The sequence below is a fragment of the Austrofundulus limnaeus genome, unplaced genomic scaffold, assembly GCF_001266775.1.
Source record: "Austrofundulus limnaeus strain Quisiro unplaced genomic scaffold, Austrofundulus_limnaeus-1.0 Scaffold46, whole genome shotgun sequence".
Classification (NCBI taxonomy): domain Eukaryota; kingdom Metazoa; phylum Chordata; class Actinopteri; order Cyprinodontiformes; family Rivulidae; genus Austrofundulus; species Austrofundulus limnaeus.
Window position 1 is genome coordinate 849,013 of NW_013952448.1, and position 12,319 is coordinate 861,331.

The 12,319-nt window shown below is 39.3% G+C and overlaps 1 protein-coding gene across 1 annotated transcript in view; it reads right to left on the minus strand.

Annotated features, from left to right (window-relative positions):
- Positions 1-872: 872 nt before the first annotated feature.
- Positions 873-12,319, minus strand: part of tox3 (TOX high mobility group box family member 3) — a gene marked incomplete at its 3' end in the record, with an annotated part of 27,663 nt that continues 16,216 nt past the window's right edge. The window contains 1 exon segment of the mRNA XM_014007960.1: positions 873-938. Within this exon segment, the coding sequence (XP_013863414.1) occupies positions 873-938 (66 nt within the window).

Consider the following 12,319-nt stretch of genomic DNA (forward strand, 5'->3'; position numbering starts at 1 on the left):
CTGAACACAGTTGCATCCCTGCTGCCCAGCTGACACGATAAAAAAAAAAAAAAAGGCAGAGGTTAACAATGACATCTATCTCAATACTTTGGAGCTGTTGAATGAGGCTTTTGCTGTGGGTTTTGAAGCCAGATCAGTCTCTGAATGAGATTGGACTGTTTGAACCACAGAGGACGCTGGGTATTTTTGGTGTACTTGTCTCTAATGACAGGGCAGCAGAGTGGGTGGAGGGGGAATAAAAAGGGTATATTTARCTCAGTGTTATGACAACTATACCTCACTTAGACTGTTGCAGAGAAACAACTATCCCACTTTTTCTTGCAATGCGCAAGCAAATCACAGGGTTATCCCTGCAGTTCCACAACAAAATCTGCTTGGGACCATTCACTTTTTAAGAGGAAAGCAGCTGTGATGCATCTTTTTTTTTTTGCTCTTTTATTATGTCTTTGTTTCTTCAAAGAAAGAAAACAAGTGTTTTCATCCCTAGCTTTCTGAGATAATGTCTTATCTATCAGAGTGCAGTCAAGGCAGTCAGATCACATTAAACTCAGCCTGCTGAACCTACTACTTGACAATATAAGATGAGCCTAGCTCATCTCTTCATTTCATTGAACTCTTRTATAGGTTTAAGAACAACGGAAAATGGGTTTTGAAATATATTACACATCGCTGTGCAATAGTAACTCATTATCTTGAGAACTTATTTGCATGTATTCATTGCGTTTATTGCATGTAATAAACACTTTACTTAGGCCGTATGAAGTAAGAGAGGAAAAAAGGACACAAACTGCAGTATGTTGTATTTACATTTCAGCATTTACTGCACTCAAAAGATCAGCTGATGATGGGAAAAAAAAGCCATGTGTACTCACATCGCCAGCAGCAAGCAGAGCACCATTTGCCTCAGCCATGTTCATGTAGTTGTTGTTATTCTGGAACTGCAAACGGAGAAAGAAGAAGAAGAAGAAAAAAAAACACAATCAGACCAGAACAGTGAGTGTTATTTAACTTGAGTGGGCAGCACTGCTTTCTCAGCAGACACCTGTCACTCAAACGGACCATCACACTTGGCTTTGACTGTTTGCACACAGGGTTAACCCATCTCTCTACACGCACAGCCGCATTCTGCCACTCTTCCATTATTGCTACATGATAAGAGGCACGTGAGAGGCCCCGGCCAATTCAAACCGGGGTAATGAGAATCTGCTCCRGCTATTCAGCTCTTACGGGATGGCAATTAAGAATATGTTTGCATCACAAAGYCAGGAATCGCGATGCGGAGGCAGGTTATTAACTTTAAATAACCTATGGGAGAAGTGATACTGAGGGGAAATAAGGGAGGTGGACAGTGTTTACATTGTGAGTCTGTAACAGCTGGGTTCAACATGTCATTTGARTGATATCATTCTCATGAAGAACATCAACTTATTTTATAACAATAGAAATAGTTTTGTGCTTTAGGGCATATATAAATCAGTGCAAAAAAAAAAAAAGGAGCCAACAATGAAGAGTAGTAGCGATAGATTATTACTTAAAGCAGCTGATAAGCTAATAAAATCTTGGGCTATGGTAAGAAATAACGTTTTTCAAATGTCCCCACCCCTCCCCACCAACACATAGCCTGCTGGCAAAATRGCAGCCACTTTGTTTCTTCTGCGACGCAACTGCGCTGACAGGTAGGAACAATGGGACATAGAATGAAGAATTATGGGCTAGCAGCTGTGCCCAGGAGCACAATGCACCTCTGTACGAGTGAGGAGAGTTAACACTAAGGCACAACAACTCAGAGAGGGGATCGCAGCGTGTTTACATCTTCATGAAGTTCCAGTGTAAAGTCTAACTAGTTCTGCAATAATGTGTTTTATTTTATTTTATTTTATTTTTTTGTTTATCACAAAGTCACTGTCTCAAAGCACAGTGTGCAGCCACCGAACAACAGTGGCAACAAATTAAAATCAAAGTGAACTGAGAAATGCATTATTTATTTCCAGCTTTTTTATTTTATGCATCTTTTCTTCAGAGTGGTTGGCATGAGAGCGGCATCACTAAAGAACTGGTGCTAATCAACTACAAATGGTAGCCATTAAGTAATCGACGCCCTGGAGAGAGACTGGGAAGTCAGCTGCAATGTTAACAGCACTACGCAACAATAAGAAAAGCCACAAGCTCTGTTTGCAGTAGCTGAAGCAGGTGGTTGGTGCTGTTTCGGCCTCCAGCTCCTTCTGAGGCTGGAACAGTTCCAATAAACTATATCTGACTTGAGCGCTGGGTTCTACAGAAAAATTCTCATACCAATTTAGGACCATGACACRAAACCTCCACCAGATACTTACAACTCTTCAATTCCCAGCTGTGTGTTATGTTGAGACATGACATGGTTGGGTCACATCAGCCACTCAGATGGTAAATAACCAAATGCAGGTCTTACCTTTGATGTTTTACTTTGTCCTCCTTTTTCTTTTAGATAATAAATTAAAGTCTCAGAGATATTGTTCTCTTTTGAAGTACAAAGAACAATGGTCCTCATGCAAGAACATGTTCGTATCCTTATCCTAAATTTCTTACTTTTGTTCGTACGAAGGGTTCATACGAACATGCCACGTCAGATTCAACAAACTCTTCTATCTTCAGGAAAAAAGTGTGTAAATGAGCAGCRTAAACTGATGAATGCGTATCAGGTGCTCGTGCACGAGGAGAGGTGATTTACATAACCTACCACCCCAAAAACACCATAAAAGGATATACGTTTCCTGCCACACATACCAGGAAGTGTCCATTCATAAGTGACATCGCAAAGTAAAAAGAAGAACTTTACGAGTTCGGAGATTGAAGTCCTGCTCTCGGAGATCCAGAAAAAAAGTATTTTTAGCAGCGTCAGACCTGCTAAAGCCGGGGAATATAATGATGACTGCTGTTAATGTTGTGTCTCCTGTGGGTCGTACAGTCACATGAATAAAAATCTAAATCATATTCATCTCTCTCTAGTCCTGCTCCAGTTTTTCTTTGGTCAAATTTTTTTATTTAAGTGTAAACAACTGTGTTAAATAGTTTTCATTTATTCTGAAGAAGAGCAGCCGCATACCGCTACCCCCACCCCCACCACCCGCCTGGCCATCTCCCCCCTCCCGACCGTCGCAAGTGTCAGATGCGGTTCTGAAAGAAAACATTTTAAAACGTCTCCAAACTTCAATTAATGCATAATTTAAGTTGAGAGCTTCATATTAATATTATAGTTTTATAAAACACCAATAATATCCAATTTAATTTAATCTAATCAATTTATGTCATTAGTTACATTCAAAATCTAATTCCAATTCAACCAGAATAACCTATTGTCAACATAATTATGGAGTGTGATTTATTTTCAACTCAAAATATCTTCAAACTAATGAAATATAGAGTTATTAATGAAGAAAACCCGTCTGGATAACAGCAGACTGACTGCTCGCAAAATATACGACAGGTCTGGACCACTCGTGAATTTTGTTCGTATCTGAAAAAAATCTTACAATACAAGAAAATTGGGGAATGCCACAAATTCTCCTACATCACTCGTACGCACAACTTAAGAACAAATCTCTGCGTACAAATGGTTCTTGCATGAGGCCCATTGTTCWGATTGTAGAGGGAGACAGGGCTACGTTCTTCTGCATGTACTGTATGTCAATGCTATTCTAAAACATCTGGTGATTCTAAGTCGAATTTGGCGAAGGCCTACACAAATAAACTACAAAATCCCTGCTTGTCGTAGTTTTAAAAAACAGCAAGCTGTCCAGGCTTTTGTCTCAGATTGTCAGCAAACTTCTTGCTTGCTTTAATAGGAATAGATTTGAAGTTAATTTGCTTTTTCATGTTCCACGCCACTGATTTAAGCACATGGCAGACCTTACAAATGTGTTTGTAAATCAGAAAGTGATGAGTCAGGAAAACAAGTACCACACTAACMGGTATGGCCAATTTAAATATCGCCAGCATGGACTTTGATCCAAATCACATTAGCTCCATTAGAGAAAACACAATCAAGTTAGGTCCAACTGCCAATTAGTGGTGTGAAACTCCCTGGGCTCTGTCTCTCTCTCTGAGTCATATTTTATTGTGTTTCCAGAGTCGTTTAAGACCAGTTCCAAATCTCCTCAGAGAATGGTGACTAACATCCCAAGAAACGTCCCCTGCCACCGATATCAATCTTCAGCCATTAAAAGCTGTAGTGTGTCGGGCCGCTTGCCTCGGCGGACGACCAGAGCAGGCAGTGGAGATTGTTATTGTTATTCCCAGTTCCTTTTCTGGTGAGAGGTGAGGGTCGGGAAAAAGGGGAGGTGGGTGTGTGGTATTCTGAGCTCGTGTTTGCTGCACTGCCGATTGAGTCAAATGCCAGAAGAAATTAAGTGTGATCGGAGGGTCGGTGCAGCTGATGGTGAAGGAAAGCGCTAAAATGGGTCAGTGCAGACAATGAAGGCTCTGTAATTAAAATGATGTGACGAGCTAGATGAGGGCTGCGGCTGCCATGTGAAAGGGCCAAACAAGAGCATGTTTGCCAACTTGCAGAGGCTCCGTGGCTGAAAAGTTGAGAAAATCCGAGGAATGCAATCCTGTAATTTTTGCAAGATACTCTTAAAACAAAACAAAATGCCACACTTTTACTGATTTGTTTGTTCTGGCAAAAAGAGTGATGCCACTGAAAGGGTGCTGTTAACTTGGAGACTTTTATCAACAATAAAGTCACAGCTAAAAGGGTTGTTCGAGTCAAAGTAAGAGTCAGACATGGCTACATGGCAGAGCGAATTCTGGGCGGTCAGTGTTTTTCTTTCTCTTTCTGCACCAGCAGCACATTTCTTCAATAACTAGTTAAGAGGAGAGAATTAAGAGCTTACATGGATGCTGATCCTGATGTGAAAAGACTCCACTGTCTGCATGATCGCAGGCAGACAGAAAAACCAAGTAGCCATGTAGTGACTGGCACAATAAAACATTTCAAGGCTTTTCTTTTAAATGACACAACAGCTTTTCTTTTTCTTCAAAAAAATAAATAAAAATGTCACATGCAAACGCTGCAAAAGCTTCACTTGTTACTTATCAGAAAGAAGAGATATAGTCTAAAACCACAAGTTTTATTAGTTTTGTTTTGTTTTTTTCCTTTCTGAATAAAACAAGTGCAGTTTTTGGTGCTTGAGATTTGCTCCTTCCTTTTCAATACCAGCACCAAAATATTTGTATGAAACTATGTCTAGTGGGAAATAAGGTGTTTTACAGCTATTACAGCAAACAAAATTATTTCAACCTCAGGGCGAACACAATATTGCACCAACATGACCTCGTCTCACCCCCAATATGATGGAGTAACCACACAGATCCTATCAGTAAACATGAACTGGACAACAAAGCAAAGCACAGTCCACGCCTGAAGAGCCTCTTATAGCTCGTTCCATCACTTGATGCATACAAATGCTGCTCCGTGCGGTTTTATCTGAACATCAAACACTGCTTTGAAACAATAAAAACAGGGACTGGAAAAGTGCAAGATGATTTTTTTTTACTCAGACAACCACATGTTGACAAACACAGCCGCATATATATATATATATATGCATTCATTTCTGTTAATACAGTTTGTCATATAAGCTTCAATAATGAACTCTTTGGTTTAACAGCATGATCAAACCGTCACAATATCAGCACTGTCTGTCAGAGAATAACACAAATGGACACATTTTTGCTCTCCACTGAAAACCACCAAACTAATTCAATCAGGAGGCTGGGCTTTTCCAGAAACAAATCAACTGCTGACAAGTGATTTTACAGTTCAGCTTGAGCTCAGTAATCACAGCCTAGCATGTGTTCCCTGGAACATGACACTTGTGCTAATTCGTTCTCCAGTGGCCTCCATAAAAGACTGTGGAAACACTACTGTTAAAACTCAACCTTCCAATTCAGAGACACCCGCTGTAATTTGCTACATATTATTTTATGCAATTTCCTTCAAAGGTSGGCCAGCCGCCAGGTTTCAGCCGCTCGTCCAGTGAGGGTCTCGAAATAGCGGCACCTTTTTGCTTTTTCTTGTCAGTGTTCGTTATTGCCTCTTAAAAAGTTGTCTTTTCGATTCTCAGCATCCGCCTTGTTAAATATTTACAATCAAATTTAGCACAAACACTCAGCGGCAGCCCCTGTGATGATCACAGAGCCTTTTCACGCCCAGCGGGCCGTTGCACATGCAGCGCTGAGCTGACATATAAAGATATATTCCCTCTTATGTGTGCAGGAGTCAATTTGTAAAGCGACTCCAYAACACAGCGTGTCCACAGTCGGCTCGCAGGCTGTTTTCTGATCTGCAGGCCGATCGATTGGTAATTCAGTTTAAAGCTAAAATCATTACTCCCCCAGCCCAACACTGTCTTCCACCATTAGGGCTGCTAGTCCTCAACTGCATAAGGTGGCACTGAGAGGAAGTTCACTGTAAGCATCTCACTTTTCTTCTGCCTCTCAGTGTTAGTGCAACCCACAGTGGTGTAAGAAAGTCTTATGTGGGATCTGAATCAAACTGATGACTGAGTTGTTCAAGCTGTGTGGAGATTCACTTGCTCTCGCCGCATGGACCACAGCGGCCTCAAATGGTGTCATTGCAGCTTGATCTCAAGTAAAAATAAACCTCGGAAAAACAGTAAAAACACTTAGACGGAAATCATCCCTTCTGCAAAATTAGCATGCCTCAAGGTCACCAAATCCTGAGGAATTGATGTTACATTTATTAAATCAAAGAATGCTAAATGTGACTCATGTAAAATCTACATTTATAATTGGTAGAAGGCCTGATGTGTCACATTACAGATAGAATTATCTCGAGCAAACCACCTAAAATACTGCGTCTCTGCACCTGAAATTATTCTTTGGTAAGGAACATTATACTTCTGTCACAGTGCATGATCTGAATTTTGCATATCCTTCCAAAATTRCAAGCTTAACTATCAAAATACAATTAAAAAAGAAGAGAGACACAAGTGATTTCACAGCTCAGCAAACATGCGTTATATATTTTTTTGAAAGCTTCCCAGTTATTATGGTAAGGCAGAGAAACAGTAAAAGAGAACCTATAGTTTGTGTTCAGCATGTTCCTTGAGGCTAAAAATATATTCAGCACAAACATGGTGTACAAGAGTGATAACACACAGACACAAACAAACCAGGGTTAAAAAGTGCATATGAAATCTGCATGCCTTTTTCAGTATTTATGAATAAAACTGAGCTTCCTGCGTCAGTTCATAACATTAGCTCAGGCTAGAAAGCTGTCAGTCACAGGAAAGGAAACTTTTAGCACACTGTTAGATTTTCTAGTAGTTAAAAAAAAACATGTTTGACCACAGGGATGATCTACCACAGTGAGAATTCTAGAAACTGAAAGACGCACAGCCACAAATGTTTTTAAGTCCGAGTTCTGTTCAGCCATAATTAAGTCTGTTTCTACAAAATGAGATCTTTCGAGGACTACCTGCAACATATTTCCAGAACCCTACTTCAAAAGATCTGAATTATTTTAAAGAGAAACATGAAAAACATTTAACATTTCATTATCTTCTATTTCTTTTCTTAAAAAAATATTTTAAAGTAAAGCTCCCTTGTTCAGACTAAATTTGCAGCAAAGGCACAACCAAAATTGCCCTATATTCAATAMTAAAAAATAAGAAAGGAATTATGTTTACCTGAGTTCTATAAGTTTTCAGTGAGAATTGGATTTTACAAACACAGTCAAAGATAGTGTCAGTAGTCGTTACAATGGAGCATGAGTCTGAAGCCAGCATTCTCTCCACCATGCAGGTCAGTACCCAACATCCTGCTTTGTTCCTTGGAGTTAAAATTGCTCTGCACTCTTAGGAGCGAATCCTAAAAGAAAGCCCAAGCTAAATGGGGTTCCGTCTTTGATCTAGCGGGGTGCAAAGCCACTGGCCCACATCCATCAAGGAGCTCTTGCGATGGAGAGCAGCTTCAGAAACATTGTGAAGCTCTCACACAAAGCCTACTGCTGCACGGACACACAGCTCTCGAGTGAGCAGCATGAGAAAGGCTCGGCTTGATGATGTTGTCTTCCCTTTACTACTAAGCCATGTCTCAAGGCTGTTTACTTGGGCAGCTTTGATGCAACTCCAGATCTAGATGCTATCCGAGGTGTAGATTTYACCAGATGCATCTTGCTCTTTGCTTACTATTCTTCTATTAGAACATAGGAGTGATGCTGTGCAGTCGGGCAAGTTAATAACTAACGCTGTTAAATGCCAAACAGAAGAAGAGATTTTTTTTTACCTCACTGGAAACAGGTTTGTTTTTAGTGGCCATAATACTATTTCTCTTAGTTTGTCAGAGTGTGATGAGCCCTGGGAYTCAGATTCACATAAAGCTCTACTGAAAGCTGCAGGGAGTGAAGTCCTCTCTTATTGCTTTTGCAGTACAGATGCATTTTTTTCCCCAATCCCTGTGTGCCACTACTGGATAATGCACTCATTATAAATGGCTTTAGGAATGTGCACTGTCAAGAGCTTTTAGTGATGGACTCAAAGCAGACCTCTCTTTCTTATCTTGAAGCATCAGAGGAAGGCCATGCTTTTATTTAAAACGACTATTTATAATGTATTTATTTATCAAAGAACAAAAGTCACAAAATGAACCGTTCATCAATACCAATGACACAAATGCACATGTTTTAATCGAAATTAGAATCTTTTTGTGGCTCTGGTTTTAAGTTTTTTATTATTTATTTATTCATTTATTTATTTTTAAGTGTCCACTTATCATACTTTCCAAGTTGGTGTGCAACATGTGTCTGTCCTGTTATTCTTACTAAAGGACCACGGCAAGCACAAACCAGCCAGTTGTTCAATCTCTATAAATTTGAAAAGCACAAACTGCTGAGCGGTGACTCATATATCAGTCTATTATATACAACAGGGCTGACTGTATTAAACAAATAGCTAGGCCTGCAGCTGGAAAAGAGAGGCAATATAGAGAGAGCAGAGGTTATTGTCTAATTTAAATCTTGGCCGCTTTCCCAGAACTGTACCACATTCCAATTTGTGGCGGAGTTGCTTGGCGCTACTGACAGAGGTCCGGCTGCAAATACTCTCGGGCTCGTCTCCAGAAATGTGTCTCCAAAACTGACAATCAACAAGTTGGCAGAGATTAACAGAATGACAGGGGTAAATTAGGTGAAATAATGAAAATGCACAAATATAGATGCGTTGCTTTGTGCCATTTCCACAGATGTTTTTTTTTTCTTCTTCCAACTGCAGTTCTAATAATGTACCTATAATCATAAAGACTTGATGTTGTAGCAACACAGGCTCATAAAAAGCCAATGCATTGCTTCTGTAATGTCTTTAAGGTCCATAATGAAATAGCAGCTGGAAAAGACATCTGTGAACACAAAGTAGTTACAGAATGCTTGAGTGAGCTCTTAGAAGCAATTAGCTGTTTCAAGCATTTTCTCCTTGGCATWCTATTGTCCGCTCATCTGCTAGATTGACAGCACACCAGGACATCATTAGCAAACCTGACAGCTGTGGCGTTGGAGACATTGTTTTTTTTCTGTGACAACCACGATCAGGCTTATTGCTTCACTGGTGTTTTTAACAGTATTTAAACTCAAAATGTTACCTTAATGCTTCATGATTCGGAAGCAGCATGAGATAAAGACACCAGGTTTGGATATTTCCAAACACCAAGCTTCAGCTTTGATTCCGTTTTACTGCACTGATAGGTACCGAGATTTGGAAGAAAGAAACAATCAACATATTCTGGACATTCTACAAACCTGTGCTTTTCCTTTAACAAGTTGGCAGTAAAAGGAGCACACACGTTTCTGTGTAGAAGCAGCAGGTTTTAAAGTGATGGTTCATAAATTTTGAAGTGGAGTTCTGTAGAAAGGGTAGGAATTATTTTACCAGTTGTAGATAACTTTTTGACAGACCTTAAATTAGAAGAATAAAGTTGTATTCTGACCACATTGATCACTTCATGGCAAAGACTAAAAATATATGTCATATTAAAATAACTCCTTTAAAAAAATAACGATGCAGACCTTGCATTATCCTTTTTCGGTTTCACTGTGATTCCAGCAGAATTAGTGGGATTTGCCTGCCTTTGGTGCCAAGAAACTGAAGTGTATTTCTTTTTATTATGACAGAAATCACCTTTGGTCTCCGTCCTGCTCGGACTTGTCAGTTCACCCAGCATTAAACTCTGTTCCTCAAATCCGAGGCCATTTAAAAAGCTATCTAAACTCCAGTTTAAGAGATCTGCACTTTACAAGTAATGGGGGTTTTAGCAGAGTTCACATGAAAGTATGAACCGCGAGAATGAACCACCATGTAAAAATAAATTCTGTTTGATGACACTTGTCAGTGTGTAGCCAATCAGAAATGATTTTGAGCATGCTTGGTTATTAGGCAGAGAATAAATAATCCATTTGAAACACAAAGCTTAAAACCTGGATGCATTTCTAGATACACAGTTGGTAAAACATTATAACAAAACATCAAAAATTTAAGAGCATACAAACAAAACAATACTATATATTAAGAGTCCATCTTTGTTTTGAACGCTATTGATTTGCTCCCTTGACTGGAGCTCCTTTTTAACACTTTTATCCCAGTTCTCTAGAGCAAGCAGTGGGGGGGGGGGGAGGGGAGAGTCCACCAGCATTTCTTTTTGAGCCTCACTTTTAGAACTATGCTGTAAATTTCTCCACTAAAATAAATGAGAATCGTGAGAGACATGTTCTCCGATAACTCTTCATCTGTCTTCATTAGGCTGTTTGACCTGCTTCTCCCTTCCTCTGTCAGCATATACAGTGTGCAGAGAGCATCAGTATCTGCCATTATATTTCAGACACACTGTTATTTACACACATAGATTAAAAAATAAAATGGCAATACGATTTTTATAGTCCAATTACAATATGAGAAAGTTTACCTAGTCAGTGGAGAGCTTGTCAATGAGCCCTGTCAACAAATACCACAATGAATCAATATGCGAACAAAATGTGACATAAGAAAATTGGCTTGCTGAGCAGGGGGAAGCTAGGCTGTAAAAATGATGGCAGCTTTAAGTCGAAGTGAGAAGCAGAATTCCCACTGTCAACTTGTCATCGGCTAATTTACCTGGAGCCGGGGGGGGAGATTCACTGGACACATAGGGAGAGTTAATCTCTTCATTCATCTCCTCTAAAGAGATCGACCCAATTAGCTCGCCGCATTGACTGACAACCCTTGCGTTTGCTTTTCTCCCTTGACTGTTTTTCTTTTTTTGTCTCCTCAAGTCAAGAGCTTTGCAGTTTATGCAGGTTTCAGCTGATGGCCTCAAAAATGATTCAAGGGTACAGTACAACAGTGAAATAATCATGACGTCTTTATTCAAATCTGCAGAGTCTGAAATATTCACCTCTGCAATTTGCTGTGACTGATTAGCCAGTGAAAAGGGTTGCTTGGGGATAGCTCTCCAGAGCTTTGTAATTGAGCTGATTTGAATAGGGAGAGTCTCTTTTTTTTCTTGCTGATAACTACACACACTCCCTTTTTAATCCTTTATTATTATTATTATTATTTTACTTTAGCAAAAAGCCACTGCAGATCTGAATTATGACGCTTGCAGAAACAGCATGTATGTAGGGGAGTTTCTATTCCGACTGCCCTCCATTGAARATGTGATTCCACATCTCTTTCATCTGATCGTTTCCCACTGGATCACTGGCAGCAGCCCAGAGAGCAGTCAGCGCAGAAATGYCACATCTGAAAACTCAAATATCAAGAACAAGTACAGACACAACCCTCCACGGTCAGCATAATATAAAACATACAAAATATATGTTTAGCTGCAAAAGGTCTACGTGCCACTTTTAATTTTGTCCAAATGAAAAACAAAATGTCAAAAGGTATCTATTTAATGAATTTCTTCATTTGGTTTTCTTTTAGATTTTGACTTAATAAGATTTATATGCCAGTAAAGCCAACTCATTACCAAAGCAACATGACTTGGAGTTTAAAGAGACTACATTACACCTTGAATAAGAATGAATGTGTTCTCCTTTTKCATACGAGGCATAAATTCACTGGCAATTACATGCATCAATGCACAATCTAATATGTCAGAAGTTTTATTGAAACAGCCTTGCTTAGTTATGATCAATACCTAAGTGACACTTGAGTAAAAGTACAAGTATTTTACTATAAAGTTCCTTTGGTAAATGTTAAAATCTTCTCTAAGAATATTACCTGAGTAAAAGACATTATGTGGACAGTATCTAACATTTAATATACTTAAGTAATCTAAAGTAATTTTG